The following is a 21,662-nucleotide window of genomic DNA, read 5'->3' as shown; positions in this document are numbered from 1 at the left end:
GCTCGCATAGGGGTAAAGGTGTAGGATTAAAGCTGTATTGAAATGAAATGGAGAATTTGAAGAGCGATTTATGACACCGCTAGAGAAATAAAAAACAGAAAATTGGAGGGCGCTTTAGCATAGAGAAACATACGTAAATTGCGCACACTCGAGCCGTTCCGCGGCCGATCAAGCAACAGTCTGCCCGCCCGCCAGGCGGCGTAGCGATATGAGCTTCCGCTTTACCTCAAACGTAGACAGCTTATAATACATCTGCTAGGTTGCGTCTACGCGTCCTGTTTTCGTAGAGACGCTGATGCTGCGCCGGTCATGTGCATTCGATACGCCCAGGAGGGTAAAGCTGATCTAGCAAAGTGATGCACGCATATAAATCGCCATTTTTGACGCCATCTTACAACACATTATTGTGGCCAGCATAGTTTTTCTCTCGCAATGTCTAGGATGGGTAAATTTTGAACCTGAGACTGAAAAACCGCGGCAGAGAAAATAATTATATATCACTTTTACTCGTGTTTTTAATGTCTTAAACACATTTTGTAGTCTTTAGTTGAGAGAATGTGGTTCTTTCTTCTAATTTGGGACGATTGCGCACGAAGTTCACGAGTAAAACAATAAAAACCTTCGGAGTTCCGGTAATAAACTTCTGCTTTCAAACGTGATTTCATGTTGCTTAAGCTATGGAATAAAGGAACTTAATGCAATGAGCCACATACGACAGAGTCAATGCGCTCCAGTGCACCGCGATACCACCTTCGTGCATTCTATGCACGGCAAAAGCTAAACTCTAAAAGGATCAGGCATGTCGCATCATCTGCGAGTAAACGCTGGAAATGATACATCTGCTCATTTCAGGACAAGTGTTTACTGCAAAGCGTGTGAACGAAAATCTCCCGCTCTCGGAACTTCCTTTAAAGGTGGATGAACCCAAGCGAATCCTCACTGTCGTTTACTTTGTCACGGCATTCGGCTTTCTAAACGCCATAGCCTCAAAATGCTTGACAGAGTACTCATTGGTGCCATTTATAAATGAAGTGCGTGCTCTTGCTTATATACGTTTCATATTAAGCTTTGCAGCACTACTGCATGCGGTAAGTGAAGGTGAAACTGTTGAATGGAACTGCCGTGCAACGACAACGGCACAAGAAGAAGAACAACACATGCGCACTCTACCAACTGTTTATTAGACGCAAAAGAGGCACACTCATAATCCTCAGCTGAAGCTTGTGACACAGCGCATTATTGCTCCGAACACAGCCAGTGACAGGAAATTAGCATGAAAACATGACAGCATACAAGTAATCGCATAGCCCTTGTTATCCCGTACGTATAAAGTACTAGCAGTGCTAGCTTCTGATAAATGGTTTTAGAGCACAGCTCTTAGGCGCCCTTTCTGCATTTCGCGGCGTCGCCGTCGCCGTTGTCCGTTGTAACCAGCAGCGGACACCCTTTAAACTGTGAAAGCAATGCAGCACGAGCTTGGAAAGGAGAAAGTAAACGCGCAACCTCTTCCCCTCTTTAGCAACCGGCGCGCCAGTTGGGGGCGCAGCTGTGCATAGCAACCGTGACGTCGCACAGTAGAAGGAGCGCGCGCACGTCGGCGGTGGCAGCTACATGCCGCTCCTTCGCCAGACGTCTCGTTCCAGTCGAGTGAGTGAGACGCATGGCTCCGAAGCGGCCTAGTGATTCCGCGCCAAGCGTTCTGGGAAAGCGGCAGTGGGTTGACCACAATGTTTCGCCAAGCACACTTTCGAATTTCCAAAGTGCCTTCGGTATTTTTTTGAGGAGAGTAAATTCGCAGTATCTGTAAAGAAGTGTTAGTGGAGTGTTTCTTCAAGAAGGAATGTGAGCTTAAATAACAAGTTGTCTGTAGTTGTACATACATGTCTTGCTCGAATTCTTTGCCACAAGCTATCGAAAAGCTGAAACAGCTGATGATCTGCGCTTAAATTTCGCAATAGGAAGTATCACACAAGCACAAGCAGCACAAGCAGTATCACACATCGGACGCAAAAGCAGTCAGAAACCTAGAAAAAATAAAACAAATAACAACGAAAGACCACCACAGCAAACAACAAAACACGCACAAGTTAGTGCGCAGAATGCTAGACATGAAGATATCTCGAGCGGTACATGCTGTTTCGTGTACTTCTGTCCCTACCTTGTTTCAATCAGTCGTGATGACGCTCTGAGCGTTTTTGCAGGCGAAAAATCCTATTATGCGCTCGCCCCGCACCCGAAAAGACGCGGCACCGTCTTCTTCGGCGAATTACTAGGATAAAAAAATGTATGAGGCCCGCGGTAGTTTAACAAATCTTCGACGTTTACGGTATCAAAACACTCACCTTCAAAAAAAAAAAACCAGGCAAAGCAGTTGCTGCACTTACTTCGGGTATTTGTTTCCTTTGGCAGTTATGCCGATAAGGCAAAGACAAAGTCCTGTCCACTTCTTCGTTTGCTCTTTGTCTTTTCGCGCTGCATTCATTAACCAGGACACTAGCTTGGACATATTGGTTATTCATTCGTGACGGAACCGCGCAAAACACTGGGACAAGAGACAAGCCTAGAAATGAAATCAGCCAGGACACTAGCGTGGGCATGTCCCAGTGTTTTGCGCTGTTCCGTCACAAATTCATTCATTAACCACGGTGTATGAACAAAAGCAGTGTGTACATTTTCTGGTGGGGCAGCATTTTCCGAACACAAGGTGAAAATAATGATACGTTGGCGTTAACAACGGATGTGGTCGATTGGGATGATCGATAGGTTTTTTTCCGGCGCTTAAGCGGATGACGTCGTCACCTTAACGATTTTTTTCTGAACGTTGTTTCCACAAAATTTCGATGAGAAGCGACAGTGATGCTAAGGCGCAGCCAGCAGCATATACAGCGAAGTACATAGGGACGGCGCTCGGACCTTCAGTGACGTCATCGCCTGGAGGACTTGGAGGAGGCGAGAGTTTCCGGTGCCGAACTGCGAGGCGGGCTTCATGTACGGTGCGCAACATTCGGCGGTGCTGGAGCCTGAAACGAATTTAACAATATCGGTTAGTTTTAAAAAATATATAATCCGCAAATAATTTTGAACGGCATAAATGAGACTCACGACGGGCAAAAAGGTTTCGCCGCTTCGTGTAGAAAGCTAAGTACCCGAATAAAAATGGGCTCTAATTTCTAAATGCGCACAGCTAAGTTTACATGAAGAACTATTTTAGTGAGTTGAGGTGAGGGTTAATTAAAAATGTCAGAATTGTCTCTTACATGAACAATAAACAATTTTTGTAGAGCTCATAGAACTGTGCTGCAAGCAGCAAACACCACAATCGCTACCTTAGTTTCTGCACGATGCAAACTCTCACATGCAGAGCCGCCGTGGTGGTTCAGTATTTATAACACTCGGAGACTGACTCCAAAAGGCTGGGGTTCGATCCCTGCCGCTACGGGAGCATTTACACGGAGACGAAATTCCAGAGGCCCGTGCACAGTGTGATGTTATTGCACTTTAAAAATCCCCAGGTTGCTTAAATTTTCAGAGCCCTTCACTATGTCGTCCCTGATAGACTTTGTCTCTTTGGGGCGTTCAAGGCCCCTAATTAACTATCAAATTGTTTTACCGAGACGTGAATAATTTTCTCGGTGAGCATTGTTAACGTCTAATGTAGGATGCGGGCAAGCGTGCTGCGCAGGCTTCATAGCAATAGGGTTCCATTATTGAGCACGAGTTATGATAACCGTCATCTACGTTTTGCGGCTCAAAAAGAAGACAAAGGACCCTACAATTAATGCACAGTTAAATGTGCATTGGGGCATCCGTTAACCACAGCGATTGGCCTGCTTGTTTCCGCGTCCGCCTTAAATCCGTGAGCTGCGTAGTTCGATTAATACTGCCGCTGGGTATCCACCCTTAATACAATCGCTACAAGGTTTTCTCTCGGCTAATGCTCGGCATTTTTCCAGTGAAATGTTTGGGTTTCCGGCGCTACCTCGCCTAGACCAAGAAAAACTTTCTGGCCGTACAGGCTTCAGAAAAACATCGCTTTTTTCAGGTTTGCTAGTTAAGTATTGGTTTCGCACTCGAAATCTTCTGCGATGGCGTTATGTGGTCATCGATGGCCTTGCGCCATAATAAAAAATACAGACCAGAGTCGTCGCCTGGATATCCGTTGAAAACACATCACTGCAGAGTTTGCAATCCCTGACTCTTAAACACTTTCCTTTGAGTTTCTGTAAGCTCTTTCATAACTATTCATCTAGCACTTGGCACCTGCCTACTTAGTAACTTAGGCAAAAAAATACACTCTATGTTATAGTTTTGCCCAATTCCTTTCTTATTCCGCGCCTCGTAGAGGAATTCCACTATCGCACTTTCATGACTGCACGGGAGCGCTGCCAACAATAGGCTATAGTAAAAATGCGCAGCTGATAACGAGGAAAATCGGCGCTAATTAGCCTGATGTTTTTTAGTTAGGCACGGCAAGGCGCAGTCCTTGGGGAGTCTCTGAAGAACTCAGCCCTCATACCTTCAGTCACTGAAGTCTTACAAATATCTGCTAAAATCTACAAATCGATATGAATATGTTTCTATACCGTAGAGGGTGAGACTTCAGCATATAAGACGGCCGAAGGACCAATCCGCAGTTGTCTCCGGGAAACAGATTCCGTTTCGAGGCGGCCACGATTTCCTCCTCGCTGCATATGGACAGCGCCACGTATTGTCCTTCCCGGGCCCGTTCGTAGCACTCAGACGGCGACGTAGGACTCACGCAATTTATGCCACAGCGAAAAATGGTTTCCATAAGGATATTTCCGCCGTTTCGCTGACGGTTAGCGAAGTAAAGATCTACCACTCCCCTCCAGTACAGTGTGAGGCAAGGCTTAACTGAGCCTGTCGCCAAGTGAAGTTCTAGCTTTTCCATGCTTGTCGGACCACTCAACAGAGCGGGGACGCTCTCAATGGCGGTGATCGTGGTCTGGACATAGTTTCCGAGGAAAAACATCGCCACAGTCCAGACAGCCAGGACGGCGCTTCGATAGGGCGCAGCGTTTCCAACAGTGTCGGGAGGGCATCGCCCAAGGAGTGAGCAGACGAGGAAGAGCACGAGACGAGCAGGCGAGTAACGGAGACGAGGGAACAAGAGCAGACTGCGAAGCCAGAGGACAGAAACAATGGCGGCCACTAATGAGGACGTGATGACTGCAAACCACAGCGCTGAGGTCCACGAATCGATAAACGACATACGAACGGTGACTTCGCGTCGACTGAATATGCACATCTCTGACGGCGAGTAGTAAGCGTCTAGTGAAGAAAAGCAAACTTTGGAAATTGTGCCCTGGCCGGGAGCGAGTCCAAAGTCTGCTCGCTTTGTGAGCACCTCCAGGAAATTGTTAACACCCGTGATAATATCAACTGTGTTATTTTTCGTTCTGTATGCGTCTAATAGGGCCATACTTTCCGGGTGGTCCGTGAATTGCGCATCGGCCATTCCGACAGTAGCCACGTAATGTTTGCCGGCTGGAAAATCTTTATGAAACGGTGTCTCTAGGAAGAGCTCCCAAGCTGATTCGTAGTACTTCCTAATGTCGCAGCTGTTGAAGCGATTGGCGGGAACGCTGAAGCTTTGCGGAGTCACGCTAATTACCTGACAGAGGCCTTCTTTATCGAACCCATTAAGTGTTTGCTCGTGTGAGCTGCCAAAGACGAGCAGGCGCACTGTGTGAAATATCCTCGCTCTCTTTTGCAGTTCTTCTCTCGTGGCTTTGGTGAGATTCCAGTACCATGAGACAAAAAAGAGCTGATCCGGACAGTACTGTTCGAAACATGCGATTCTTCGGCAGTCAGCTTCCGGCTGGAAAACCCTGTGTATATTTAGCGGCGTCCCGCTGAGGTACCTGACCGGAACAGGTAAATGCTTTAAAATAGTTGCAAGTTGCGGTGTCATCCTCGGTGAATGGATTATGATGCGCTGTGCTTTGGAGAGCACGGAGGCTTGGAGTGCTTCCAGCATATTCGGTTGTAGGTTAGTAACATCCCGGTGCACGGTAAGATGTTTGTGAGCTTTCGCTGTCAATAGGACGGCAAAGAACGTGGCGATGCCAGAGAAAGTGCGCCGCATTGCAAAGTATGCCGCGGATAATTACGCTAAACCACTATGTTATTTTATATAGGCAGAGAAAGACCCAGCAAGGGGTCAGAACACCTTCACATGATTAAGTGCTGTATTACCGGATATACTTGCCAGCACACAGCCAGTGGATGTCGCAAGATATAATGAAAGTGAATATTATAAAGGGTTCAGTGCTTTCGAGGAATCCGGTCAGTTTCTCTTCTGCTTACAACCAACGAAGTTGGTTTGATGCATCACTATGGTATCAACCAAAGATGCTGGTGTGTAAGTTGGTTTGAAGCAGCTTACAAGCTAATGAAGTTATCCCTTCTTGCGCTGCCGAAGCTCTATATATCGGGAGAGGCGCAGTGAAGAATTTGATCACGAGTTGTATGTGAATGACGTTGACTTGAAGAGGCGCTCCTGTGGCCTTTCTGTAGTGCTGTACCCTGGGAGTATGCTTCCAAACAAAGAAGCGGCCCTATGCGGTAACAGTGACTGGCGCGTCCCTCGTCTGGTAGTTATCGGTGACGCTGTGTAGTAACGTCTGAAGGCCTCTGCGGAGAGAGTTGTTGAACTCAGCATAAAGGATGGAGTGCTGTTCGACGGCCTATGATATGCGTTACTGCTGCTTCGTAGTTTAAGAAGTGCGAGTGCTCTACAGAGGGCCAAGGAGGACCGGTCAGGTAAAAGCGGTTTAAGCTGACCGCTTTGCAACACGTCCATATCGAGCGGCCCGCTCTGCACTATTGATTCTAACGTTGCAGGAGAGTGTCCGTGCCAAAATGTCAAAACATTCGCCTGTGTACAGAGAACCGCTGTCACAACGCAGTCACCGATGGCCTACTTTTTCATACTTTTCAATTCTTGCACTAATTGCAAGTTTGCTAACACGGTCCATTAACAGGGCGGTAGAGAAGCGGCTTCCTAGTTTAAGACTCGCGTGATTAGGCCTGTAGACGACGAAGGAGGACCAGTCAGCTAAAAGCGGACCCAGTGAATATTGCAGCGTATAAATATCGAGTGGACTACTCGCTAATATTGCTTCTAACGGTTTAGAAGAGTTTTTGTGACAAATATCAAAACATTCGCCTGTGTACAGAGAAGGGCTGTCACAACGCAGTCACCGATTTCTTACTTTTTCCAACTTGTCAATTCATGCGCTCGTTGAATGTTTACTAGCTCGGTCCATTAACAGGGCGATAGAGGAGCGGCTTCCTAGTTAAATGCTCGCGTGATGAGGTCTCTAGATGACCAAGGATGACTACTCAACTTTAAGCTAACCTAGTGAACATTACAGCGTCTAAATATTGAGGGGAGCACACAGCAATATTGCTTCTAACGCTCTCAGCGAACTTGAATGCCAAAAAAGTCAAAATACTCGCCTGTGTATAGAGAAGCGCTGTCTCAACGCATTGACCAATTGCTCATATTTCCAGCTTTTCAATTCATGCGCACATTGAAAGTTTACTTACATGGTCCATTAACGGAAAGAAAGAGAAGCGGCCGTCATAGTTTAAGACTCGCGTGATTAATTCTCTAGATGGATAAGGTGGACCAGTCAACGAAAAGCGGACTCAGTGGACATTCCAGCTTCTAAATATCGAGCGTAGCACTCATCCCTATTGCTTTCAGCATTGTAGGAGAGTTTTCATGCCAAAATCTCAAAATTTTCGCCTTTGTAGAGAGAAGCGCTGTCACAACGCAGTCACCGATTGCTTAAGTTATCCTAGCTTTGAGTTGATGTGCTCAGTGAAAGTTTACTTACAAGGTATACTCACGATTTACTATCTAAAAAAACAGCCTAGCGTTGACCTACTGGCGCTTAAAGGGAGTGCTCCACATTATCCCCAGCAACTTCGCTTGATTAAACGCCGGTCCCAATAACTGCACACAGATCCCCAAACACAGTCTGGAGTGTAATCGCTGAGGCCGACTTCCTGACACTAACCGAACAAGAAATGCTGACGGTTTCAAGGACTAAATTGTCATCAGGACAATCAGGAGAAAACACAAACAAACAGAAACAAAACATCGTGTCCTCACTTTCACCCCGAGTACCGTTCCCGAAGCAATAGAATTCAGCTGACTGAAAATAAATGTACGCCACAACATCCCGAAACCGCGACGGTGTTATAACTGTGATAGGTATGGGCATGGCTCAGAGAGTTGCCCTGGCTGCAGAACATGCTCGAAATGCGCCTGACATGAACACGTTTCAGGGAACTGTGATGCAGCACCGTGCGGCGCGCACTGTGAAGGAGATCACAGCGCTTACTCTAGGTCGTGCCCAACATGAAAAATGAAAAAGAAATGATTACTCTAAAAACAAAAATGATTACTCTAAAAACAAGCGCGTCAACGACTCTCACCTGCCATTGTCACGTTTTCCTTCAGTGCAACAACCATATTCTCCGATGTGGTGCGATGGGGCGGGACACTAACCGAACTTTGGCACCTACCCAGGCCACACACGGAGCGCCTGTGGCAGGGCTATCTTCGACCCCGGAAGACGCGGTGACGTCCGCCCTGCCATCTCTAAAAAAGAGCTCTCCAACCCTCGAGTGGACAGCCCAAAAGACTTCACCCCCATGAGGGGAGATCTACATCTCGCACAGCCGCGGCTTGTTCGCGGCAATGCAGCGCCCACAGAGAGGCAATGGACACAATCCCGTGCAGATCCACAATTCAGAGGTGGCACAGCTCACTTGAGCGTGCCAGGAAACCAAAAACTCACATTACAAGTCCCAGTCAACCGGGAGCCTAGGTTTTTAACCGTATCGCCCCAAGAAAAGTAAAAATGGCATTTTTTTATTCATTGGAAGCACTAAGGACGGTTGAACAACTAGTCATGTAGAAGACCTCTAACTCATTTTCTCTCGTGGCATTATGCTTGCAGGAAACAATCTTAGGACCCCATCATAAGAACTTTTTATAGAAATGTAAAGTCTTCTGTGACAGAGAGCGCTCAAGTGTGATCTGTAGAGATGCCGCTATTATAGTACAGAGTGGTGTTGCAACTCGCAAAGTGAAGCTTAAATCTACATCTGAAGCAGCTGCAGTCACTGTTCTACGTTTCAAAACAATTACAGTGCGTGTCATGCCTGCGGGAGGAGCAGGGTTTTAGCGCCAGTGCCACCAAGTACCCACCGGTGACACAATGGGTACAAGCTTCCCCTGGGCTTGTGCTCGGCATATTGAGGGTGTTTAAGACTTGCGAAATCCGTATTCGTACCCACCTTGAGCAAATGAAAATACCTTGTGCCATGTCGCTCTTTGGCCTCAGATGCAATTGCTCTATGAAAAATCACTATAAGGTCAGTGTTTCATATACCTTGTGCGGCACTTAGCAGTAACAGTCCATGATCGAGAAACACTTTTAAACAGCTACCGGAGCCATATCTGGTCGTTGCAGATTTTAATGACCAGACTAATTTTTGAGGACGTGAACAGACTGACACTAAAGGTCGGATTTTAGAGGGTTTTATTCTGTTCAAAAATGTCTGCCTGCTAAATACAGGGAAACCCACATAGTGATCTCCAAGTTTTGCAGAATTGAGCTTCATCCACCTGTCTTTTTGTTCAGCGTGTTTTTACCCATAACAATTTGGGTGTTCTTGATAACATGGAAGCAGTCATTTTCCTATCGTAATTTCCTGCCACCACCATCACTTATTCCAATTAAACCAGACCGTTGGAATCTCCACGTAGATAAGTGGGCGCTATTTCAGAAAAGGCCACTGTGGAAAAAAATTTTCATGTCTCCTAAGTGCAGGCAAACTCAACGGAATAACTACAACGTGTATTAAAGCTGCTGAGCGCTTAGCCATTCCCCAGTCTTCGGGAGTGGTACGGCAGATCCACAAGGTTTCGTACAGCTAACATTATAGACAATTAAAAAAGGAACAGAATAATGTTTGAGCAATTTTTCGCAGCTATCCAACGCCCGGGAACGGTTTAATTTTTAAAAAGGCGTGTGCGAATTCACGAGACATCCGTCGCAATGCGGTGAGAACTTCACGGAGAACCTAAGTATTATCTATAAACAGTTTCATCACATAAAAAAAAATGTAGGAGCAAGTTTGTAACTTGAATGGCATCTTCTCCATTTTCTTAATTTCTTTTATTACTGTCCCTGGTACACAAACATGTATGGAGGAACAAGCAGACATCTAAGGTGAACATTTCTCCTGTGTTTCCTGCTCTTCACACAACCCCGAGGAAAGTTTGTTATAAAAACTCAGCGGAGAAAAAATGACTTCCAACAAGCGGCAACACAGACAAACCATACAATACTTTAATCACCGTTCCTAAAATAAATAGCAGTATATCTGCGTTCAAACAAATTCCGTCCGGCCCTGACGAAATTCGGTACGAAATGCTGGCACATCTTTCCAGGCCTCTGTAGAAGCACTGTCGAGATTTTTAACAAAATATGAATGGCAGGAATAATACCTGAAGCATGGAAAAATGCCGTTATTGTACCATTCTTGAAACATAGTAAAGCACCAACCTCCCCTAGTAGTTACAAGCCCATAGTCCTTACAAGCGGTCCAGCTGACTCGTTTGAAAGCGTTGTGAACTTTAGGCTTATGTTTGCTCTTAGATCTCGTAAACTTCTTGACATCCACCAGTACGGATTTTAGAAAAACCTTGTTCAACAAGTGACCATCTAGTCCGCCTTAAAAATACTGTCTGAGAAGTATTTACACATAAACAACACTGTCTACTAGTTTGCTTTGATATTAAAAAGGCATATGACACCACCTGGAGGTTTGGTATTCTCCGCTAGAAAGCTGACTTTGGTATGCGTGGAGCGATGCTGAACTGTCGATAAGATTTTCTCTCACCGCTCTTTTGATGTAAGCCTGGGTTCCACCCTTTCCAAAAAGTTCGGCAAAGAGAATGGGGTGCCGCAGTTTTGTTTTAAGTTTGTCGTGAATATCAATTCCATAGCTAATATAATTCAAAATTCCATTATGTATTCTCTGTACGTAGATGACATTGAAATGATTTGCAATTTGGTCAGACAGTAAAGGGTTTAAGTTCTCTCCACAAAAAACTGTTGCTGTTCTTTGATGTTTGCACATTGATCCCACCATTCTTTTAAATGAAATTATACTTCCAGTAAAATAAGAGCATAAATTTTGGGGCATAACATTAGTCAAAAACTCACATGCCTGCTACGCTTAAACATCGTCAAAAAGAAAGCTTCCCTATCCCTGAGTATTACTTAGTGTCAAGGAAATGCTGGCAATATGATAAACATGTCTTTTAGAATTCTGCCGGCCAGTAGTATTTACCCTAAACTGTGGATGCTATCATATCTAGCGACTGGACCCAGTGCATACCCTGGGTTTACAGCTCTAAGCCGACTCAAGGAACCCTCCCTTACATATAGAAAAACTACGCTCACATGCACATATGTCCTGAAAATCTCTTTACTCCCGAAACACCTGTGTTAGACCATAGTTAGAAAGTGCACCTCCATCCACTGTGCAACAACAAACCCCAGTCAACAAAAACTTTCCTTCTCCGCTCAGAAGATATTCGGCAAAAACATGGGAATACTGGATACTTTTCTTGGTGCAGCCTCAAGGCACAACCTGCGGCCATGGTACATCCTTCTCACTGTGTGTGTCTTTACATTAACGCCATTGCATTTACAAATTACATTAACACCCTTTACATTTACATTTAACATTTACATTTAACATTTACAGAGTGGGCGTGAGAACAGCACCAGGATGCGGCCACCTAATCCGCTCTGCTTCTTCGTCCAGGTTACGGCATGGGCTCTGTTCAGCAATGCGCCGCTATCGTAACCTACCCATGAGATCAGCAAGCTGCCCTGCCACTTCAACGACACGTGTGATGCCGCATGCCCGCAAGACCGGCACATTTTCATCGCCGGCCCTCCATCGCATGAAAGATCCAGATCAACAGCGACATCATTTGCTGCCTATATTAACAGCTGGCGGGCCCCCGGCGCCGGCGTGAGAACAGCACCAGGGTGCGGCCACCTAATCCGCTCTGCTTCATCGTCCAGCTAAGTTCTGTTACTTCCCTGTACGCTAAGAAATCAAATGACGTGTGCCTGTTGCTGTTCCCACGCCCGGGAGTTTTTATTTGTGTGTTCAGTGAATGCTTTGATATTGTAAACCAACTGCTAGCGTTGTCCGGGGACGTCGGGCTCAACCCTGGGCCTAACACGAGGCATCAGGTACAGGAGTCTCTTCCTGACGTCCAGTCTAAGCAGTTGGAAGATATGTTTGCAATACTAGAGACTTTTAACACGCGAACTGCGAAAATGCAACTGGACCAAAAGGCTTTCATAAAGTATATTGATGATCCTAAGAAGTCCCAGCTGAAGTGAGTCCTGGGCTCAGTCGGAAGAAAAGCTAGTCAAGGTTCTTTCACCCTGCTTGGAAATTCCGTCCTCTGAAATTTTGATCGATAGAGCGCATAGGTTCGGTGGGTTCGCATCGGAAAAATGTCGACCAATTATTGCCAAATTTTCATCTTTCAAGGTAAAGCAGATAATACTGTTTAACTGTTCTAAGCTCAAGGATGAAAAAATTACGCTTAGCGAGGATTATTCTTTCGCCACCCTTCACGCTAGAAAAAAACTGGTCGAATTTGGCAAATCCCAGCCGCTCACTTTCAAGCTTCGCTTCAATAAACTTTACATAAACTTTACTTTTTTTTTCCGGCCTAATCTCCTGTTATGTATCCTCATCCCCCCTGCAATAATGCCTTCGGGCGCTGCAGGTATTTCCAATAAATAAATAAATAAATAAATAAATAAATAAATAAATGCTACTCCTATAATCACTCCGATGACTCCGTTCATGAAATCCCAAGCGCCTTCCCGTTGCCAACCGACCGTTCTGAGGACCCTACGAATGATACCCACAGCGCCTCCGCGCCACAGACCGAACCTGGTACCGATTAGCACTGCGCGAGGGGCAGTGGCGCTAAGTCCCCGGCCATTACCCCACTTTCTTTTTTGTTCACAAATATTCGTAGCACAATACCTAAACGCGATGATCTTTGTTCTTTAACTCATGCTTGCGATTCTGACATTGTATGTTTCACTGAAACCAGGCTATCGACGAAGATAGATAGCTGTGAACTTCTTACCTGTAAAAAGAGATATAACATTTATCGGTGCGACAGGGGTGCTAGATGTGGCGCAGGCGTGCTTGTAGCTATGGCTGATACTGTTATGTCTTTTCCGATGCATTTTGGTTTGGTTTGGTTTATGGGGTTTAACGTCCCAAAGCGACTAAGGCTATGAGAGACGCCGTAGTGGAGGGCTCCGGAAATTTCGACCACCTGGGGTTCTTTAACGTGCACTGACATCGCACAGTACACGGGCCTCTAGAATTTCTCCTCCAAAGAAATTCTAGCCGCCGCGGCCGGGATCGAACCCGCGTCTTTCGGGTCAGCAGCCGAGCACCATAACCGCTGAGCCACCGCGGCGGCCCGATGCATTTTGTAAGCGCGTTGGAACTTGTACTGGTTGAAATTCGCACATGCTCTAGGAAATTGATAGTGGGCGTTTGCTATCGTCCGCCGTCTACCTCCCCCACCTTTGTAAACGATCTTCATGATGTCATTCATATGATTACAGTCCGTTATCCGATCAGTCCCTTTATTTTACTGAGCGATTTTAATTTCCCCAACATAGTGTGGTCTAATGTGGGTTCTTATTGTGAACCTTTTTCAAGTGAATGCGACATGTTCTTGAATTTGTGCAGTGATTTTAACTTATCCCAGCTTGTACCGCAGGCAACTCGAATTTCACCTACTGCGTCTAATATCCTCGATCTGGTACTCACCACATCGCCTGATTTTTTCCAGCCCATATCATACTTGCCAGGGTTAAGTGATCACCTACTCCTTCATTTTGCTTTGACATGCGCAGTTCCCCATCAACGTAACCACAGTGAATATATCCATGATTACAAAAATGCTGATTTTGATGCTATTAACCATGAACTGTCTGTTTTTCTAGACCATTACTTGCTAAGCTTTCATGATCGCTGCGTGAATGCTAACTGGAGCCTTTTTAAAGAAAAAGTTGCTGAGCTCACTGAAAAATATGTTCCACGCTTAGTCATTACCTCTAACCATCAATACCCATGGTTCATTAAATCGTTAAAACGGCTCTGTAATAAGAAAAAACGCATGTTCCGCTCTGCAAAACTAACCGGTTCCAAAGAACGTTGTACTGCTTATCAGGCCGCGGCCCTTGAATAGAAAAGTGCACTGAAGGACGCCAAAGATGTGTTTTTAAATGACACATTACATTCCCTTTTGATAAATAACCGTAGGCAATTTTGGAGCGTAGTTAACAAAAAAGACAATTCATCCATCAGAATGGTGGAAATATGGGCTGGTTGGTGCGTGATCTGAGGCATGATCTGATTTTAGCCTCAGATCATCCATCAGCCTTAAAGACTCCAGTGACCAACTAATTGATCCTAATGAATGTGCAAATGTTCTAAACAGTGTATTCGTTTACACTTTTTCCAAAAATCAGTGTTCTGTAACCCCTGCATATAACAGTGCTGACTTTTTACCGATGGATTCTATTATCTTTGATCCTGCTAGAGTGGAAAATTAATCGAAAAACAAAAGGTTTCTTCATCATGTGGTGTTGATAACATTAGTTCTAAGTTCTTGATTAAAACCAAAGTGTACAGCGAAATAATACTCTCTAACCTATTTCAGCCATCTCTTGAAACAGCATGCATACCTGATGACTGAAAGGTCGGGAAGGTGATTCCCTTGCATAAATCTGGTGATCAACATTCCCCGCATAATTATCGACCCATCTCACTTACCAGCATTCTATGTAAAATTATGGAGCATGTTATTTACTCTCACCTTGCATCGTTCCTTGATTCTAATGCCTTTTTTACTGACAGTCAACATGGATTTCGGAAGTGGTTTTCTTGCGAAACACAGCTTTTAACCTTCACGCATGATCTAAACTCATTCCTCGACAGGGGTTCCGTTCTCGACTGCATATTCCTCGATTTCTCAAAGGCGTTTGACAAGGTCTCTCATCAACTGCTTTTTTTAAACTTAGTAAACTTAACCTCGACCCTAACGTTCTTAGGTGGCTGCATTCGTTTCTCACTAATCGTTCACAATTTGTCACCGCTAATAATGCTTCTTCCTTCACTTCTCCAGTTGGATCTGGAGTGCCACAAGGCTCTGTTCTAGGGCCTCTGCATTTTCTTATATATATCAATGACTTACCTGACAATCTATGTTCAACAATAAATCTTTTTTGCTGATGACTGCGTCATATACCGCGAAATTAACAGTGACTCTGATATAGCTCTTCTTCAATCAGATATTGATCATGCTCTTGAATGGACTATCAAATGGAACATGGAACTAAACATAAAAAAGTGCAAGTACATGCGGGTTTCTCGGCGTAACACCACATTGCCTTCATATCGTCTTAATAATTGCAGCCTCGAGTTGTGCCTTTTTATAAATATTTAGGTGCTTCATTTCCCATAATCTTACTTGGAAAGTACACATAGACCATGTAAGCAATAACGCTAACCGCTTGCTGGGCTACATACGCCGTAACTTTAATCTTTCTTCTAACTCCGTAAAACTGCTTCTCTACAAGTCATTGGTTCGTATAGTCGGATACAACTTAAGTCTGCAGTGAATCTCCGCCCACATTCTGCCTCCGCGCACAGAATTCCTCCACGACGAAAAAGTAGTCCACTGGTTAAATGTTTCTTGTTACGTAAACAAGAAGCTTATCACAAGAAAAAAATTATGAGCTCTAGGATTTTGACAGGTGGGTTGTTTGATATAGTCAAGCATTAAAAGGCTGATTTCGTTTACTGTTGCGGTTGGCCAGCGGAGTAATAGAGGACGCAGCGGACCGGGGCCCATTGTTAGCAACTGCTGTTTTTTTAAGTTGTATTCTACTATAGTAAACAAGAATATGCTGCATCTATCTGGGACCCCTATCAAGAGACACTAATATACCACACTCGAATCTATACAGAACCATGCGGCCCGTTTCATTCTCTCGAATTATCACCGTAACTCTAGCGTCAGTGCCATGAAATCAAGCTTATAACTCCCACTACTGTCGCAACGTAGAAATATATCCCGCCTTTGTCTATTCCATAAGATTTACTATGACAACCCCATCCTTTAAGAGAAAATTTATAACGCCACCTTGCTACGTTTCAGCTCGGATCGATCATCGTCATAAAGTTGGTATTCTTTCATGCCAAACAAACCACTTTTACAACTCATTCATCCCCAGCACATCGGCACAATGGAATCACCTTCCCACATCGGTCGTCGAAATAATTGACCATTCTGGGTTTAAGTCGGCTTTAACTAACTTGATGGTAACATAGTACATGTAATTCTTGAGCCCTGCCATTTATTCTTTTCAGCTTAGTGGTAGTTCAAACAGACCTGGTGTTTTTTTTCCCCCTTCACAAATTCTGCTGTTTAAGGGCATGACAGAATGTGTGCACCAGTGTTTTTCTGCCATTTTCAACAACTTCCTCGTGTTTTTGTTTTGTTTGCGTGGTATGCTTACTTTTATTATTTGCTTATCATTTCGTGTTAAATGACTGTTAATTTGTTTGATTATATTTGCTATAACCTACCGATTTGCGCGAGCCATATTTATGTTCACATTTTGTGTTACTTGTGACTGTTGTTCTTTTGTCATTTCGTCTAATGTACCCCACTCCCCTCTGTAATGCCCCCTGGCCCTGAGGGTACTGAAATAAATAAAATAAATAAATAAACACCCTTTCGAAAAAAAAACACCCCACGGACACATATTACAGGAATACTTCTCACTACAACACTAAGTGAATTACACAGAGTTTTACTCTGTTGGCTTAAAAACAACAGATTTTGTCCGCAGCGGGGTAATAGAAGGAAATGGCGCAAAATAGTAAGGCTGCCAAACTGTGCATCCATTTTTACTGCTGAATATTATGCTGTCTCTGTAGCTCTAAGCCGGATAATATACAACTGTATTGACAACAGCCTAACGCAGACTGATTCACTTAGCCTACCTATGATAACACACTCCAGAAACGTAGTAGAACCCTTAGTAGGAAGCATAATACATACATAGAAAAAATCACAACACGAGGGCATATGAAAAAATTCTGCTGGGTGCCGAGACCTGTGTGCTGCAGAAGCTCGCAGCCATGATCAAGAAAGTAAGCATGCCCTACCGAGATTGCAAGAAATTTAGAGACATTGATTTGATGGCTAAATTACACACAACATGGGATCAAAAATAAACAACATGCTGCATTTTGTAAAACCTGTACTCAGGAAATGGAAGACCTGTACGCAGCACGAGCGTTTTGTAGAAGTAATTTTATGTCGTCTCCGGCCAGGACACACACACACTGACACACAACGTCTTACTAAGGAATCAGGACAAATCTCTTTGTGAAAGATGTGAAGACGAGCTCACAATAAACCATTGTTTTACTGTCCTGCTAAAAACTATAAAAACTAAGAAAAGAGTACTTCACCCAATTTTATAATGAAAACATCTCTTTCATCCATTGCTGCGCTTAGGGGACAATGCAATTGTTGACGTACCTTATGTTATTAGCTTTTTATGAGAAGCTGTTTTTCTTGATAAGCTATTAATTATAGGCGAGCGCCTGACTTGTTTTTGAAGCACGTCAGCCACTTTCTCATTCCCGAGAAAAAGGCTGAGGTCCCTATTTCATTGCTTAGGAACCTGGACCTCCTTGCCGAGCGAAGCACGGCTGCTGAAGTTACCTGACTTTCTTTAAAGCTTTTACCATCAGCGATTTGAGGCGGTACCAAGTAATTTTTTAGGCCCTGTACAGCATCGTCGTTTTACAACTTTTATAAAATCCTGCTCAAAACAATGTTCAATACCTTGTGTTTCTCGCATGTTAGCGCTTGATGCTTATGCGCCACTAAACCCAACACAAAACAGCACTCACAAGGTCTATTAAGAAGGCGATAGCGAAGTGGCATGCCCAGAGGCGAACTCCAGTGAGTGCAGTGGTTGGTAACCACTCAAAGCCGTCAATCAAAACGAACGAAGTTTTCTGTTTGTCAGTTATCGATCAAATAAAGCTGTGCACATCCATGCAATGAATGAACTGCGCAAAAACTCCCTAAACGCTTCCAGAATGCTGAACAGACAGTGTTTGCAGCGCACAGTTGGAGGCTGTGCATAGATGGGTTTACGGCAGAGCACTGCAGTGGTGGTGTTGATGGGGGACTGGTGCGCAGTGTAGGCGCTGCTAAGCATTAAGGAGTGTAATTGCGGCGTGTACTGGCACGCGTGGTTGTTGTTTTTTTGTGCTTGAAAGAAACAAAAAAAATCTTTTACGTCTTCGTGGGTAAATGCACAAATATATCTGGTGTCGTAATTCAATCGATTAGCGTTGACCCTTTTAAAGAAGTTTTCTGGCAAGTCGGAGCCACTCAGGCGTGTTTACTCGGCCTCGTAGAAAACTTCCTTTTGAGTGTGGCTGCTGCTGCATTTCGCGGATTTCGTTACATTGATAATTGCGCTCCAGATATATGATTGCGCTAAACAGAGCAAAGAAAAACTGTCTGTGCGCTACTTACGCAGGCATTCGGGTCGAAGACAGGGCCGATATGCCATTCTCTAACCTGTCGATTGATGGCGAAGAATTCATGCTCTGAAGTATTTGCAACGTGTCGTTGCTGGAGCTTTAGGAGAACTTGCTGCTGGTCGCCGACCTATTCATCGTGGGGCCTTCGCTCCGGCTGCACGTAGAGTGGGATTCTTTGATTCCACTTCGTCGACAGCTGCTTCTTTTGAGCGAAGGGCTGGGTCATGGCGAGACTGGCGCTTGACTTCGTGACCTCTTGCCCCGCTAAAATTTGTGCTTCAGCGTGTTCCGTTATCACTCCCACGTGAACGAATGGATTGCACTGAAATAGGTGTCGCGCAATTCGTGTGATTACTCTTCAGTCACGTGACCGCATTGTGCGATGGGCTAGAGCGACACCGAGCCAACATTAAATGCGGAAGTGCTTTTTTCTTAACGTCACGAGGTGTGAAGGGGTAAGGGGGATCGTCGACATACGCGGAAGAAAAGAAAGCGCGTGCGTACTTCCACCCTTATTTACGGAAGATTTAAGAGCACTATATTGCTTTTCTTAACATCCACCTTTAGCACCCAGGCATAATAAGTTCATGTTTCGGCACTCTTGGTACGATTAAGGATTGTGACTGCTTCTTCCTTCGAACTGCAGGTTGTTATGAATTCATATGCCGGCGTTCATTATTCCTCAAAGACATACGTACATTTTTGTAGCCCTGCAGTTTATGCAGTGCACCTCGCAGTAACTTAGCCTCTGGAACTAGCAGGATTTTCATTTACCGGACGCATCTTCATTTTTGTTATTCACAAAAATGTTTCTATAAAATGATGTTGCTCAATCACAAGACACCTTTCATGTATCGGATCACCCTTGTGTTATTCCATGCGGCAAAGAAGCGGAGTCTCTTCCAGCATCATTCAGGTACCACATTTTCTTCAGGAATAATGACGGAGGTGAAAAGTGCATCGTGTTTCCGACAGACTCTTCCCTAATATTGACACTAACTTCCTTAATTAGGTCGATGCCTTTCCTACTTCATTCTTACTTTGTAGCTATTGATTTTACTAATTCACCTACAGGCACGTTGAGTTCCGCTGTGGATCTTGTAGAGGAAAATTGTGTTGATGATGAACGTTGAAGGATGCTTGACGTATTGCAGGTTTGGTAGTGCTCAATCACGTTGCAGCAGGACACTTCTGAAGAGGTTACCTTTTTATTAACAATTAATAAAGCACTGAAAGATACAAGCAAGGAGAAAACTTACATCTGACTGAATAGGAGTTTTACGCGACAATACCAGCCCTCAGTACCGCCGAAACAGCTGGTTTTAAACCTTATGTCCGCGCCCTCGGTGGGGACAGTAACCAGTCGGGTAACACCACAAACATCCATCCAATAAAGTACCGGGAAAATAAAAACATCACCAATCAACCCACACTGCAAACATGTGCACACTTTCCACCATGGAGATTTCGGAGGATTCTCCTTTCCGCCCCAGAGCTTCACTAACTTTCTCGCTTTCCCGCAGTGCAGGTTGTTTCAATGTCCGGGTGACCCAGGTTCGACGAAAGTCATCTCAAGGCCCATCTCTTCATTATCGTCTGACACTTAAACTGTCTTCATGACTGCAGCTTGCGTGGCAATATCCTACTCACCGCGCCTCAAGCTGCTAACGCACGCCGCTGTAGACATGGGACACAAGCCACGCAATGTGACGCGGATCCGCCTCACCGCAAGAACGTGCAGAATAGGATGCGAGTTGACGTATCCGTTCCCGGAGGGGGTTTGACCTTTCCCGCTTTCCTGGAATCCTCCGCTATCCGGCCCCCTTATCCCGCTGAGTAGCGAGTGTGACTCACCCTCTTCTCTGCAGTTGTGCAGAGGGCAGAAAAAAAACGCAGTGGGCATTCCTCTCTCGCGAACCCGGATGCCGCAAACAATGTACAGCACCGCGAACTTCACTGGCACCCTTGTGGCTAAGAGTTTAACGTGCTCGGCTGCTGGCTGAAACGCGTGGGCTGAGCCCCGGCGCCGCAGGTGGCATTTATATGGAGGCGAAACGCTAGTAGGCTGTGTACTCTGTGATGCCAGTGTACGTTAAAAAACTGCCTGCGGTAGAAATTACCAGGACCCATCCAGTACTGCATCCCTCATAAGTTCAGTCGTTTTGGGACGTTGAATCCCGAAAAAATAAGCCACATTTCACCATCAAGTCATTCACACAAAATATGGCGAACATGTAAACAAGCTTCGCTATCTAATTATGAGCCTTGACCAACACTGCGGATAGTGTTGCATCTCGTCACTTGGATAAAAATTAAGAAGAGTGGTTGCAAAGTCGCAAGCCCGATACACAACGTAAATTGACCCGGAATGTACATAGCAGTGTTCCCATCTATGTTATTTGTCTACAGACTCTCTTTCAAACATCCCTGGTGAGTTACGCGGCAGACTCGAGCCGGGACCACTGGCCGTATGCTGATGCGGTCAGGGTGTTATCTTTATATGTGTCAAGTTCCGGCGCACATACGTTCGTGGAAGGTAAAGTTATTGGGCCTTCCCTAGAAAGACAGGTAGCGCATCAGGGCACATAATTTACCACTCACTCACACACAACACACCCCTGCCCTTCTTCATCAAAACAGGCCTAATGCCTCTTCGCTTCATGGCTGGCTGGTTTGAGGATGTGCCTCGTATGAAATAAAAGTGCTGTTCGATACGCGGTTTCTAGGGATAACAATTTTTCCTTTGACCTGGTGCTGCGCATCTGTTGCGTGAATTGCTTGAAAAATGAGACTTTTAACACATTTTCTGTTGAAAAGAGCATCTTTCTTCTGCCATCGCGCTCTTTGGCTAAGCCCCTTTGAAAGAAATAAATGGGGCCATATTAACAGCAGTCTTAGGGAGGGTC

General features: G+C 44.9%; 2 protein-coding genes and 1 pseudogene across 2 annotated transcripts in view; 2 read left to right on the top strand and 1 right to left on the bottom strand.

The window, feature by feature from the left end:
- The window catches only part of LOC149333715 (uncharacterized), a 78,557-nt gene that overhangs the window by 25,134 nt on the left and 31,761 nt on the right, over window positions 1-21,662 (bottom strand). The gene's annotated exons all lie outside the window — the stretch shown is intronic.
- LOC149333718 (uncharacterized) lies at window positions 11,848-12,476 on the top strand (annotated as a pseudogene).
- Window positions 12,481-13,055, top strand: LOC149333717 (uncharacterized; the record flags this gene model as incomplete). Its single annotated transcript, XM_089556193.1, has 2 exons — window positions 12,481-12,794; window positions 12,911-13,055. Coding segments are annotated over 2 exons (459 nt in total), but the record flags the coding sequence as incomplete, so codon positions are not given.

This window comes from Amblyomma mixtum, chromosome 8 (assembly GCF_055824585.1).
Source record: "Amblyomma mixtum isolate Tamu chromosome 8, ASM5582458v1, whole genome shotgun sequence".
Taxonomy (NCBI): domain Eukaryota; kingdom Metazoa; phylum Arthropoda; class Arachnida; order Ixodida; family Ixodidae; genus Amblyomma; species Amblyomma mixtum.
The sequence above is the reverse complement of the archived record's forward strand: the minus strand, read 5'-3'. Positions and strand labels throughout refer to the sequence as shown.